Source organism: Podarcis cretensis (genome assembly GCF_951804945.1).
Source record: "Podarcis cretensis genome assembly, chromosome: 6".
Taxonomy (NCBI): Eukaryota; Metazoa; Chordata; class Lepidosauria; order Squamata; family Lacertidae; genus Podarcis; species Podarcis cretensis.
In genome coordinates this window covers 32,726,043-32,741,123 of record NC_137175.1, presented here as the reverse complement: position 1 = coordinate 32,741,123, position 15,081 = coordinate 32,726,043, and the positions used below count along the sequence as shown (strand labels likewise).

Below are 15,081 nucleotides of genomic sequence, written 5' to 3'. Positions count from 1 at the left end.
CACCCTCCTCTGCTGCTTTCTTGCCTAGGAGATAAATACTGGGTTTTCAAGGAGGTGACTGCAGAGCCAGGGTACCCCCACAACCTAGTGGAATTGGGCAGCTGTCTTCCCCGGGAAGGGATCGACACAGCTTTAAGGTGGGAGCCTGTAGGCAAAACCTATTTCTTCAAAGGAGACCGATATTGGAGGTATAACGAAGACAAGAGAGCAACAGATCCCGGCTACCCCAAACCCATCACTGTGTGGAAAGGAATCCCACAAGCCCCGCAAGGAGCTTTTGTTAGTAAAGAAGGCTGTAAGTATTAAGCTTATTTAGCAGCTTAGTAGTGTTTAATAATCCTCCATGTGTTGAACTTTGCATTCAGATTGTATTAAAGCCTGAACATTTACAAGATTACAGACACATGTAGTCATGGACATTTTCTTGCCCTTATAACACGTATCCACCCACCTCAAAGTAAACTTGAGGCAGATATTTCTTTCATAGCACATGATATTCTTCCTAAACTGGGTGATTGATTGGTTTTCATCTGAGTTTTTCTCTGATATATATATATATATATATATATATCAGTTTTTCTTATCCCCATGAATGCAAGTACAGAAGCAAAAGTTATTTTCTTTGCATAGGGTAAGATAGATTTCCCTCCCTGCTGTTATCCAATAAATATCATACAAACCATCTGTATTTCCAACATAACCACTCCTGCCATATACAGAATATTTTCTCTTCGCTGCACACCTCCAGAATATGTGAATGGCACAGAATGGAATAATATCTGTTTTCTTTTCCAGTTTATACCTACTTTTATAAAGGTAAGGAATACTGGAAGTTTGATAACCAGAGGCTGACTGTGGAGCCGGGATACCCCAGGTCAATCCTCAAAGACTGGATGGGCTGCAACCAAAAGGAGGTTGAAAGGAGCAAAGACCGGCGGCTCTCTCACGAAGATGTGGATATTATGGTGACTATAAACGATGTGCCTAGCACTGTCAATGCAATTGCAGTCGTGATCCCCTGCATTTTATCGCTGTGTATCCTTGTCCTGGTATACACAATCTTCCAGTTCAAGAACAAAGAGGTCCAGCAAAGCGTGACCTATTACAGACGACCCGTACAAGAGTGGGTATGACAGGCTCACCAGCTCGTTGGGGCTGACAAGATGGAAGAAGACTTAGACGACTATTGAGGATGGTGGCAACAGGCTGCAGACATTTTGAAAAAGGGGGAGATTGAAGGATAGCCTGCCAAACAAACATACATAACTCTTCAAGAGACTTAGATGAGTCAGAGAGAATTCTGGGACTGAAAGAACAGGAACAAAATTCAATTAAACCCAGGTGGCCTTGCACGGTGGAGCCGCTTTCCTTCTGACTGACTGCCTCAGTGCCGTGTATGTCTTGGTGTGACATTTTTCACCAACCCACTCAGTGAGTGTCAGAGACCTCAAGAGGAGTTTGCTTCAACCTTTTTTCAACTCACCCGAGCAATCTTCTTCAGTGCCCTCTTTCAAACCCAGCATTTGCCAGTGTAGCCAAACACCTCTCAACAAGTTGTTTTTTTCTACACTTGTCTCATCAAAAAGAGAGATAATACTGTGGGACACAAAAGGAACACTTCAGGACCTTCTGAAGAAGACATTCTGAGGCTGAGTCATTCTGAAATATTTTAATTTATTACAGGAACCAGGCAATTACCTGGATACCGTTTTTTTCCAATACCTGCTGGTCAGATGTTTTGTACATTCATGGTAATTAGCTGATGTTCCCACTCTGCAATGGCAGACACACATAAAGAGCTCTTAGGAGATAATTCTGTGTAGACCACGACTTCAAACAGCTCTAAAGCCAGATCAAATCACAACAGCAACTAGGAACCGAAATTTGTGAATACAACCAGTCTGCAAGACTAAGCAATTGGGTTTGAACACTAACATGAATGCAGCCCTTAAAACTCTTTGTTTTTAAGAACCTGTCATGTACTAAATATTTAAATGTCATATTACCACTATTTTAAGTTGGCAACAATAAATTAATTGTTACCATTATAAGATTAAAGGCAAATTCTGTGATATTTAAGAATGTAAGAAGGCTCCTGCTGAATAAGGCCAAAGGTCCATCCAGCCCAACATTGTTCTTACAGTGGCCAACCAGATGCAAGCCACAAGGACATGCAGGTTCCCCAGTGATTGGCACTCGGAAACATACCACCTTTGATACTGTATATGGTACTTTGCAAATACAAGTCCCCTTGATCCTTTTTCTTTTATAAATGGAGGCCAAGTGGCATGTACATTAGGATGCTTGATATTCTTTAACAATATTATGATGAGAACTGTAGTTGCAGTAGTGCAGGAAAGGAGTGGCATTTAAAAGGAAATTCATGTTTTTAAAATCTGATTTGTTTATTCAAGAGACACTTAATCATGAGTGGGAGGTTATCCTAAAGGTTGCAATTTAAAAACTTTAATCTGACAAATTCTCCAAAATGTATAAAGTAAATTGCAATATTTTATAGTATCGGTGCTTAAACGATCTTGGTGTGCCACATGTATCTTTAAAACAAGAGAGAAAGCTGCACGTATCTTTTAGGCTACTACAGCGGATGGCATTCACTAGTTGTGCTCTTGATGGCCTGGTAGAAACTATCCAACTCTGCTTTCCAGGTAGGTATAAAAACTAAGTATTTCTGGTTTATTCATAGGCTAGACAAACCAAGGTGGTTTATTTTGATGCAGTATATTTTTGTCATTCCTGTTGGCAAGACATCAATCTTTTTTGCCTTTTCAGGAGATTCTCTACTTGCTGTTATGCTAGAGACCTATTGGAAATTACGGTATAGGAATGTAATAAGAGAAAAACCTTTTGGGGTTTTAATTTTTATTTTCATTATCACAAGTTCATGTTGCCAAAACTCTTTAGGACAACACCCAACATCACAGAGACCTTCCTTTCCTAAATTTCCCCAAAATCTGCTATGAAGGGTTCCCCAATCCTCTGGACTTGATTTTGAGATGGGACAATCCATTCTGCCAACTGTGTCTGTTCTGCTAGTGGCCTGATCCCAACCTTTTTTATGCCAAAATAATGGAGATGCAGGGTCCACTTGTGAGGAGAGGTGCTTATCCCATGTCCACTGACTGTAGTCTGCACATCCACTCTAGGCTTTCCACCCCCTCAAATTGGGGCAAAAATCATGAACTATTCAAGGTGGGGTTTCCATTCCCTTCCCTCTCCCACAACTATCCCAAATCCATCAAATTGGTATTATGGGTGAGACACTGGATTGTCCCAGTTTCAGCATGTAACAGTAACTAGAAGATACTTCCCTTATATTACCTTCACTTTCAGGTGAAAGTTTAGAAAAGCGAAGCCATGTCATACTTAAAAGCCGATACACTTAATACATTTGATGTTGCCTTGAAAGCTTATGCCACAAAAAGGCAGTCTGTAAGGTGCTACAGCATTTTGCCTTTTTTGCAGCTATTGATTAAGTATCAACTCAGGGGAGGATGGCAAGCATGGTTTTTAGATAGGCCATGTTGACTTTTAGCAGTGCATGCAAGGAGTTGCTTCTGTGAACCAACATAAACCTCAGTAAATTGTGTGTGGTTTGCATGCAATCACTATTAATAAAATGAACCTGAACAGATGTGAAAGTGCTACAAACAGTGAAATGCAGGTTGACAGGACTTGCTCATATGCATTTTGCCACCCCCAAATACTGATTTATATGTGAATTTAATTGTAGCACTGCAAAGGCTTCAAAGAGTTGGGCAGAGTAAAATATTCATACAAGTTGCAAGCTTGGGACTTGGCTATTCTATGGAACTCTTAATATGGTTTTGTTGTGCACCCAGGTATAACTTTCACACTATCAAGCTTTTTTTCAGCACAATTCCAAACACTTGTCCAGTAGCACCTTAGAAACCAACTAAGTTTGTTCTGGGTATAAGATTTTGTGTGCATGCACACTTCTTCAGATACCATCTGAAGTGTGCATGCAACGAAAGCTTATACCCAGAACAAACTTAGTTGGTCTCCAGGGTGCTACTGGACAATTTTTTAATTTATTTCAACTGCGTCAGACCAACACAGCTACCCACCTTAATCTAATTCCAAACACTGCTACTGTTCTGAAATTACTCACCTGAGAAGCATAAAATTTCCAGAGCAAATACTTGATATAATCTAGAAGTTGCATAACTGTCTTATGGCGATCCATTTTTGCTTTAAAAATAATTAAAATTGCCCCTAAAGCTTTATCTGCTTTAAACATCTTGGAAGCCTCCTGCTAATAGCTGAGTGGTCCCTATGTAACACATCATCAAGATCACATATGGTATTAACTAGATTTACAGATTTGCCCCATATCTAATTCTGTCAGACTATCCACTTATTTAAAAGATGCTGCCATCATACGGACTCAATAGGATTTCATCCTTGTCTTGCAGCTCTGCTTTGAAAACACCTCCTTGCTGATACTTGATCTTACCCTAGTACCTAAAATTTTTATCTTACTCAATCTATTATAATGTCCCATCTCATTATTATTTGAGTCAGATCTAAATTTGATAAAATCACATTATTTATTAATTCCTTATCTACACTGTTATGTATCTAAATCTACTTGTGTTACAATGCAAATCGACACATTTATTAAAGGAGTTTGTCATCTTGTCATACATTTTTAAATGAATGCTTGTCAGGACACTTGAACAGCATCTGTTGTTTCCAAACTCTCTAAAAATTTGAGACTGGCCAGTTTATTAATATTCCAATAAATCTGCCAGCTCCTAAGGTGTTACATTTCTGGTTCTCCTGGATTTCAGAGTTTTTGTTTTTTGCTATTTTCAGGAAGAAATATTTTGCTTTTCTAATCTGTTGATGGGAGCTTGTTTCTAGATTCCACACTTAAGGTGTTAAATGTATTTTCCATTTCTTCCATATTCATAATAGATTTTTTAAAAAACCAAGTAGTCTCTTTCCAACTGGTTACTGCGTAAGTTATTTGTTCCCCTTTTCTTAAACATTCTACCCATCACTTTTGCTAACATTTAAAGGCTGCTGCAGAAGGTTACATTTGCTTCACAGAGCAGTCTGGCTACTCTCAGAAAAGAAGAAAATGTCTAGTCCTCTGTGCACACTCAATCTCTTAGTTGTCATCTGTGGGTCAGATAGCTAAATCAAATGCCACTGCACTCACATCTGGGATACAGTGGTTTAGCAATTATTATTCAATGTGGCTGCACTATGGATGCTAGATATTTACAAGATGTTCCAATGCAAGCACGTATGGTGAGTGCAAGTTTTATATATATATAAACATGCTTGAAAGCTGTTGCAGTAGGGCATTTTGCGTAACGTCAGTAAGGAAGTACTATAGCTATAAAGGAGCTTTCAATAGCCTATGCTAAGAACTTGTTACCTTTTATTTATTTATTACTGCCTTGGACCACTACAGTTCATAAAGAAAATATGTTGTGAGCTGAACAATTTATTGTCGCACTAGATTCCCTTAACATCATCAACATGTTAAGAACTGCAAAACCCCACTATTGTGGGAGGTGGGGAAAGTAATATATTTGGGAAATAAATGTAAGCAAATAGTGTAAGACTGGAGGATTAAATGTGTAATACAGGAGCAAGAAACCCATGGCCCTCTAGATGTTATTGAACTCCCAACTCCTGCCAGCCTAGCCAATAATCAGAGATGATGGGAGATGTATTTTAGAACTGTCTGGAGGATCAAAGATTCCCCACTCCAGTGTAATACACCTTCAGCTGCTTTTAACTTGCACCATGCTTCATTACTGGGATGTGTTTGAGCTAGATGTAGTAAAACATGGAGTAGAGCGTGCTGGATCACCTTACAGAGGAAGACAAGAGTGATTTTGTGATAGCCAGGAACAATGAGAAAAGACAGATGGCACAATCGAAACAGGTACTTTGGCCAGTAAACTGCAACAGGGGAAAAAAAGCTATGAAATCATAAAGTAGCTATGGAAAGCTTTCAAGTGAAAGCCAGATTGTTTAACAAAACATGTGTTCTTTCAAAACTCAAGTTTGATGCAGCCCTTATCCCTTATATTGAATTCCAGTATCAATGTCCAGAACAACGGTTTCTAGCCTTAAGGTTTATTAGTTTTAACTGCCTTTGGCATTAAGCCTCAACCAAGTGACACCATCACCTACTTCCAAGGATTGCTTCTATCGCTGCGCAACAAAGCAGAGCCTCATAAGAGGCTTAAGATACAGGTTGCAAAGTAGTTTCTTATGACTGAATTGTTAAGGAAGTGTGCATTCAACGAAGAGGTCAAAATAAATTATTTCCACCCAGGCTATTTCCTCTAAAGTAAAGGCTCTTCATAACTTCAGCAGATGGATGGATTGGTCTTTCACCTGGTCTTCCTCCACAGATAAAGGCCAGTACCATTTCAGAGAACTGCTAGCACATGTTGGCTTTACAGAATTATAGGAATATGGCAAAAAGCTCCATGGCTTATTTCAGTCCTTTTAACAGGCAGTGTCTGACTACCAAATTTACATAAGACAGCTACATTAATCTAGGCTGCAGGCTATGTAAAAATGATCCAGTAGAAATCCCAGCTGTGTCTGATCGAGAAATGATAGCTGGTTCAGGCACATGCCGGTGAATGCAGAAGGAGAAAACCATTTTTTAAAAACCATTATTACATGTAATGACATCTTTAAATATTTTTCTAAAACATACACTCGCAATTTGAAAATTATGAATTAATGAAAGCAGGCCATATTAGCAGAAGTAACAAAAAGGGGCACAGGTGTGTAACATTGTAGTTTAGCAATGCTGATTGTTGTATACCCTTCCTGGTCTAGGTCTGCAGAGTAATAAACAGAGCATTTACTTCAGTGAGCAATCAAGATCATAATCTGGCCTTCAGTGCTTCTGTGGTGGTCAGGAAGCAGCAGATCATGTCAAGCTAAAAAAGGAAACAGAAATGAAGGTTAGCCAAAAATACTTTTGGGGCTGCAGCAAGGCTGTCTTATTTTCATCTCTGTAATCTAAAAAACCAGGCAAGGTGCAAGAGAGAATTCAAAACCTGTCACACCAATTGGACTGCATTGTGAAGGTCACTAACTGGATGCATGTAGAAATATCAGCTATACAGCCATGTCAGTACTGAATTCTCACAATGGTCAGGAGATTAGACATGCCACATAAAGGCAAAGAGTACAGTGGCCTCCCACTTTATTCACTGCCCCTTTTGGCCATTCTGTAAGCCAGTAGCAAAGCACAATGTGCTCACACAGGTAGCAGATGCACAAGAAGCTGCAAGTTTTTTTTTTAAAAAAAACCTGACAAAGTTTATTATTGTTGAATCGAGTCGTGGATCAAGTCACTGCAAATATTAATTACAGGCACTTTGCCTGGATACACACTTACACGCATCCCACTTGCATGCCTCACAATCTTTTTGCAACACAAAATAAATGTTTACGCGGGTCGTCACAAAATAAATAGGCCTTGCCTCACTCTGGGCTGCTGCCTGGAAGTTGCTCTGGGCTGCTGCCTTGAGTGAGGGAAGGTGGCCTTTCACTGGCCAGCATCATGGGGGAGGAGGTGCCTTCTTCCCACCTCTACACACCCATCCTGACAACAGTTTTGCTGGGCGTCCTTCTCAGCCCTCGTCCTCTGTGGCCATCCACCACCACATGTACTAGCTCCCCTTAGGCAGTGGCCCCAAACGATTTCCAGGATGAGTCTCTCTCTCGCTCCTCCCTGCGCTCCCCCCCATTAAAGTGGTTTGCTCCCCACTTTATGCAATTTCACTTATGTGCATGGGCCCCCAAAATGTAACCCTCATGTAAGTGGAGTGAAAATGGTGAGTGGGATATATAGAAAAAGTGTTCCCTTTGCAAATGATGAAAGTGGTACTAGAACTTCTAGCAGATCAGTTTCACAGACCGTGACAAGCAGGTGAAAGTACTGAGACAACTGAAGAAAATGAACTATAATCACCACCATTTGTGATTAATCACAGGAAAGTTATAATAAGCAAAATGAGAATCCAGGCAGTCACCGACCTTGAGGCATTTACTGGATTTGTGAGAAAACAAGTGTCAAACCTACCTGTCAATCAAAGAATCTCTCATAGTAGTAGCAATGGTACTTGGCTGTGATTCATTGAGTTTAAAGACACTCTCAATAACAGATAACTCTGTGCTGGTTGTGTCTAGGCCACAGAAGGCACACCAGTCATTCACAACCATTCCAGCTGCAATCACCTCACTGCCACGGTTAACAGTTCCAGCCTGGTAAAAAAGAGAGAGACATTCATGACAGTACCTCTGGCTAAGAGAGATTTTTTTTCCTTCCCCTCATCTATAACAGCAATACCCAATGCACTAACATCAGAGTTAATACCTCCCACCACCCAGGGTTGGATGTATTATGAGCCAGAAGTAAAGTATATGTAACTGATAATTTAGTTTGGAACCAGTAGCCTTGAATACTTTTTAGTGGAAAGGCAGGATAGAAATATTTTAAGTAAAATATTTGAAAAGGCAATAGAAGCCAAGCCCTCCAGAACCAGGAAGGCATATGTAAGTTAGCTCTTTATGTTTTATCATTATTTCAAAAATATAGCCCAGCATGCAGAAATGTCAGAAAAGCCAGGCCCCAATTCTCCAGCCCACAATTCTCATTGAGTGGCCTTGGGGAAACCACTGGGTCTTTGCAAACAATTTACAGCACAAGTGCTCATCTACTGTGTGGAATTTAAACAAAGGGTGTGTTTCTGTTCTGGGATTCTGCATTTCCACACCCCACTCCACGTAGGCTCCAACTACACATAACATAGATTTCTCCATGTTATTCTCCACTTGTTTCAATCCTTTAAGACTGGAACCAGCTCCACCTATGCAGAAAATGGATGGCTTAACCCCTTACAGCTTAAAACCACACTATGTCAGCTTTTTTTTTTCCAGCTTGGGGGACAAATATACTGGTACATGTAAGATATGGAAACTTCATATCACAACCCCATCCCCTGACTCCCATGGCTGAGAAAGCAACTTGCTAAGAAGGGACCAGAGAGGATAGAGTTAACCTCATTTTCCTCACACCCACTTTTGCTCAGAAACAGGCTGCCCTGGCTGCTAATTAATATGTAGAAATAATCATCAATATATGTGATCAACATAACTGTTAATGTACGCATCACTTTTCAGTGTTAGCTATAGTAACTGATAGGATTCTCTTTACAGTGTGTGGATTCTAAAAGGCAGACAATTTGGGTAAGTGAAGAGTTGAATCAAAAGAAGATTGGCACGCCAAAGTTCTCTTTACAGAATTCCAGGAGAAGCAGCATCAAAAGCTTTTATCCCCTTTAAGTCAGTTTCTTAAGAGGGGTACTTGTCAAATAGCTTTTTGAAACCAATTATAATCACTAACACTGTATACAGCCAATGTAACAATGGCACTCTGACATTTTTAATTTAATCAATGTTATTCCCAAAGCACATTTCAAACCCCTCTCCCCAAGACACTCTAAAACACTCAGTCTTGGATGTCTTTCAAGTCATTAAGCATTTCTTGTTAATGTAAACATTCACTCAAATTCTTCATTGCTCTTCATATTCTTCTCCCCACCCCACCCATTCTCCTAGTTATACACATTTTTCTGTTTTGGGAAAAGAGAATACTCTTGTGCTTTTATACATTGCCTAGCCTCGTACTAAGAAATAGTTTAATTTAGGAACGGTTAGAACTGGCGTTAGAAAGTGATTTCGTGTTTTGAATTGGCCAGGGTGTGGCTATGGTAACTCAGTCATAAATACAGAGGGTGTGGTCTCTGATCTCAGTCTTCTGAGACCACTAGGTGTGGGGGGCGGCAGTAGACAACTCAAACTCAGCCTGTTAACTTCTTCACAGTGTAAGAAAAATGGGCACTCAAAAACAAACAAACAAACAAATAAATAAATCAGCAAAAAGAGTAGTTACCACAAGTGGGACTTGTAGCAATGAGGAGAGCTCATCCTGGTCTTCAATGGAAGTCTTGGGGTGCACAAGTCCTCCCTGGTTGCTGAAAGCGCAATAACTTCCCACCAACACTTGTTCTGCTACTGTCTGCCTAAATACTTCCACTTTTAGTACGTCTGCTAAAATCTCTTCTGTCTCCTGTAAAAAAATAAAATGAAATGTTTAAAACCAGCACTGTGAACACATTAAACCTTTCCTAATTAATTAAAAGCAAATGCCAAATAAATTTAGCTCATTAAGAAATGTATACATGATCACAATATTAATATAAAGGCCTTTTTGAGAACTAAACTCTCAGTTTAATAAACAAAAACCACCACTCATGTTTAGAAGAGCCTGTGTTTAGATACTGGCCAGGGAAGGGTTGTTGCTCTGTGCCAGTGCACCACCAGAGACATGCGGAAGGTCTCAGATTCAATTCAGGGCTGAGGAAGACTCTTGCCTTCAACCATGGACAGCCACTGACAGTCAGTATAGACAGTACTGACTTCTGTGAACCAATGAAATAAAACAGCTTCCTAGGTTGCTAGGTGATTTCAACTGAGCATGATCAGTTTCCATTGCCTCTGACCATAGAATCTCAAATCAGTAGTGATCAATAGCACACAGCATGTAGTTCTTACTGCTGGAAGGAAAGCCATATTAAAAGCATTTACTACAACTAGAATAGAATTAGCATGCTGCTGCCACCAACTTTTTTGTGTTTTTATATTGTAAATCATCCTGTGATCCTCAGTTGAAGGGCAGTATAGAAATTTAATAAAATAAAAAATAATAGTTTAAATGATAACTCCTTTCTTCCATTCTGCCAACTGTCTCTGTAACTATGTCTCTGGCATCCTGCCTTCCAGTTGTTGTAAAATTCAGCTGACGGTGTCAAGACCCTGGAAGAGAGGATGTCAAAGTTCGCAGGCAGCTCAGCTACTGAACCTTGTGCGGAAGAAGGAGGCTCCTTTAACTACTATCACTACTTAACGTAAGTAGCGGTAGCATGCCAATTTCCGAAAAATTCAGATCAAAATGAACTCATTTACTCTGTCAATGTCTGGATGGACAAGTGCTACATAGTCATTGCACGTAGTGACATTGCCCAAGGCAGAGAGGCGCTCTTCCACTCGCTGAATTCGTACGGAGTCTGGAAGACTGTTTCGGATGTGCTGAAGCTCCTGGTCCGTGGTATTGTTTGGGACTAACAAGCCATGCCGGTTTCCTAAAAGAAAAGGGATGGGGGAGAAAAGAGACACAATTCAAGATTCAGAAGTAACAGGTCTTTCATTTTCTTTCTCCCCCAAACCTGGATGCCATAAAGCAATGAATGAAAAAAATCACTGGTTGAGTTCACAGGTCATAGTAAACAATACTTAACTGTTTACCATGAACACACAGATGGCTTCACTCCTCCCCTAGTGGTAGCAGAAACAAACCATGATCCCTGGCTTATGTAGGGACTGGGATGTGTAGTTTCTTTTGCTCAAACAATTGGGAAGACAAGAACAAACTGACTTAAGATCATGGTTTGTTTGAAGAAACACAAACAGCCACTACCCAGAAAACAAATCCTGGGATCATGGTTTGACGCTCCCATTTGCACTAGGGGAGAAGAAAAGTGGGGCCACCTGCATGTTCACCGTAAACTATTAACTGTGTGAACTCTGCCACAGAATCACAGAAATGGATCTAACCCAACTTCCTGTGACACCTTTCTTGCTTTTAATGGAGTACTGTACAGAAATGCATTCACAAAGCAAATAACTACAGACACCGAATGCAAGTAAACGAAGCCATATACTCCCGCCCCAGTATAGGGTCACCAAATACTCATTCAGATATGTAAAATTTTATATAATAAATGCAATATATCTAGCTAACAAACTAGTGCCAGAAGAACTAAATTCTTTTTTAAAAAAAATAATTTTTATTAACCGGCCAATGAAATCAAATCACATTACATAAATTCCGAATTACAAAGCCGAATTTTAAATTTTGTTGAGGGAACCCATATTTCAAGATCCGAAGAACTAAATTCTTAATTTACATAACTTAAAACAAGTTTATATTATTTTTTAAAAAATATATCTTGTCTTTCTGCTAGATAACAGGTTTCTAAGGTACAAAAAACATTTTTTTTAAATAGAAAGCAGTGAAAATAGTCTCCACCTTTAATTTTATTCCTGGACCTGGAGTACCTCCTCTTGGGAATTGGACATTCTGCAGCTGCTAGATATTCCTGGAAACAGTGGTGACTTAAGTCGCAAGAGGACAGTGATATTAGCTATCCGCTTCCCAGCTCTTAGATAACATTATGTAAGAGCGCTTTAACAGTAATAATAACAGTATACTACCATCAGTTCACATTGCTGTTTACTGTTAATATTGTCTGAAAATTATTTTTCTCTTCCTTTTTCCATCCAGCTCAGTGTTGTCTACATTGACCAGTGGCGGCTTTCCAGAGTTTCAGGCAGGGGACATTCCCTGCCCTACCTGAAGATGGTGGAGATTGAATCTGGGAAGCAGATGCTGTATCACTGAGCTACAGCATTTATATTTTAAGAAGGCTTAAGACAACCCAATTGAAGAATGCAACTTACCCACACACATTCTGCCAATGATTCGACATCCGGCAATTGAAGCATGAACTACAGGGATGGTATCCGAAAGCTCCCCTTCAAAAACACTAAAGCACAGCAGAATGAAAATTGTAAAACGGTACCAAATTCAACATGACTACATTGTCAAGGACTCAAATAAAGGAGAAACTTTCACAAGGATAGTCAGTCACATGAGCCTCTTGCAGCAAATACAAATAGCTCTCGCAGCATCTTAACCAGTAACAGATTTATCCTGGCATATGGCTTTATTGTGGCATAAACCAACATGGCATGACATGAGCTTGTTGCTAAACTGGAAGAACAATTTATCAGTTGAAGAGGCAAACAGCCTTTGATGAAAACAGAGAAACCAACCAACAATAATGGGTCAGTGACTCTTTTTCAATGCTGGAGATGGACTCTGAACTCCATTCCATCTCTTGCCATTCTCCAAGGCTCAAAAAAAGAAGAGAAGATACTAAATTGCAGGTATATAACAACAACAATTTATTACTTATACCCCACCCATCTGACTGGGTTGCCGCAGCCACTATGGGCAGCTTCCAACAAAACACAGGGGTCGATGACGCATCAAACATTAAAAGCTTCCCCAAACAAGGGCTGCCTTCAGATGTTTAACATCTAACGGGAGAAAATTACATAAAGCCAAAACGTTGCTACAGCTCCTTTACAGATCCTTGTTGGGCCCGCCTCCCTCCTCATTCATTCCCCTTGAAAGAGTGCAATCCAAACTCCTCAGAGCCCTTCTACAAGTTCCTAGATGCATTTCAAATGCATGGGTCAGACTAAAAACAGGGATGATGAAGCTCATATCAGTCTAACATCAATATATAAGTGACTAACTCTGAAACTGCTCCCCCGAGGAATAGCCCCATTGATTCTGAGTGACCAGTTTCAGTCTGGCTGGCAGACAGCAGTCTTAAACACTCTTCAGAAACTGGGCCTTGCTCCCCAAACCCTCATAACTATGGGTCTGGGCCAAGCTAGATCCGTGGTTAGGCAAATAATCATGGACATAGAGAGACAACAGGACTGTACAAGGGTCCCCGATTATAAAATCATAGAAAATGGGAGATAAGTAGCCGCTCCAGCTACATATCTCTTATTTCCTCGCATCCAGAAAAACAAGAAGGGCTTTCACTCTTGCTAGAAGCTTGGCCTTGCCCTCACCGGTTCTGGAAGGCTCCTATAGAAGAGTCCCATACGCACAGAGACTTCGCGCCTGCTCATTAGGGGAAATAGGAAGCCCCGACCATATATTTTTTTAGATGTCCTTTTTACGCTGAGATTCATAGAGACACCATTGATCCTTTGCTTTGTCTTTCAGACAAGTTTAAAGTTAAGTCTCTCCTCTTAGGCAAAGACCACAAGACGACCTGGCTGGTAGCCAGATTCTGCTCCCAGATTTGTAGGCACAAATCTAGAATAAAATAGCTTACTAGGGAAAAGCTTAAGTCGCCCTTTGGGGCGCCTCAGAGTCAATTTTTATGGTAGCCCAAATCTCAGTTTTACAGGTTATGTATATATCTCACTTTTAACTCATGAGCTGCTGCTGCAATCCAATCTAATTGTATATTTTATCTTTATGAACACTGTTTTTATTGTGTTACGCGAGCTGGTCTTTGACCTTAATAAATTATCTCATCTGAGGGGAGGACGTGCCACTGGGGGGGGGGGGTGTGACTACTGAGAAGGCCTCCTCGCAATGAGGAAACAGCCAGAAGGCCCTCAGTGTCCTTCGGATACACAGGGCGCTGGCCATTTAGGGCTTTAATGGTCATCACCAGTACTTTGAGTGGTGCTTGGAAACAGGCCGGGAGAGCCAATAATAGATCTTTTAGGACTGGTGTGATGTGGTCCCAGTCACCAGTGCGGAAGCTGCATTGGGGATTAAGAACAGTTCAAAACCTGCCACCCATAACTTGCCCAGGGCCTTAATGGATTCCCTCATAGTTTTAGCAATATTCGGGGGGGGGCAGGGAAAGAAGCCCGGCTTCCGAGCGGCAGCTTCCTTTTCACGGGCCAGGCCTGGCTCCTGGTTTCAGGGTCCGAGTCCGGAGTTCGAAGGAAAAAAGGGTGACAGAAATAGCCTGGAGAGACTCCAGGTGCGGCCAGGCTGAGAGGAAGGCCCTTTTTTTTGGGGGGGGTGTTACCTGTAGAAGCCCTCTGAGCCCCCGATGGCCACCAGGCAGTAGGCGTTCGTGAGCTTGGCGAAACAGCCGATCTCGTTGTTATTCTCGAAGCTGGCCCGCACCGCCATTGCTGTCAAGGAGCCCCCGAGCAGAAAGCAGAGAGAAAGAGGGAAACCGCCCAACGTCGCCCTCCGTCCGTTGCCTTAGACACGCGGACAGGCCGCAAGCCCCGTCGCCCGGAAACGCGCCGCGACGTCACTTCCGCTTCTTCACAGTCTCGCGCCGCCGTCGCGCGCAGACGCAGAAGCACGTCGTG

The 15,081-nt window shown here is 41.1% G+C and overlaps 2 protein-coding genes across 2 annotated transcripts in view; one reads left to right on the top strand and one right to left on the bottom strand.

The window, feature by feature from the left end:
* The window catches only part of MMP24 (matrix metallopeptidase 24), a 33,913-nt gene extending 29,513 nt beyond the window's left edge, over window positions 1-4,400 (top strand). The window contains exons 8-9 of the mRNA XM_079979317.1: window positions 29-295; window positions 796-4,400. Of these exons, the coding sequence (XP_079835443.1) occupies window positions 29-295; window positions 796-1,133 (605 nt within the window). The 3' untranslated portion in view covers window positions 1,134-4,400. The remainder of the gene's footprint in view (window positions 1-28; window positions 296-795) is intronic.
* Window positions 4,401-6,122: 1,722 nt separating this feature from the next.
* EIF6 (eukaryotic translation initiation factor 6) lies at window positions 6,123-15,029 on the bottom strand. Its single transcript, XM_079979972.1, has 6 exons — window positions 14,787-15,029; window positions 12,613-12,698; window positions 11,059-11,234; window positions 9,986-10,162; window positions 8,114-8,295; window positions 6,123-6,962 (listed from the first exon to the last, which is right to left on the bottom strand). Exons 1-6 carry the CDS (start codon window positions 14,891-14,893, stop codon window positions 6,953-6,955), a joined length of 738 nt encoding a protein of 245 aa, XP_079836098.1. The 5' UTR covers window positions 14,894-15,029; the 3' UTR covers window positions 6,123-6,952.
* Between the last annotated feature and the right edge of the window lie 52 nt (window positions 15,030-15,081).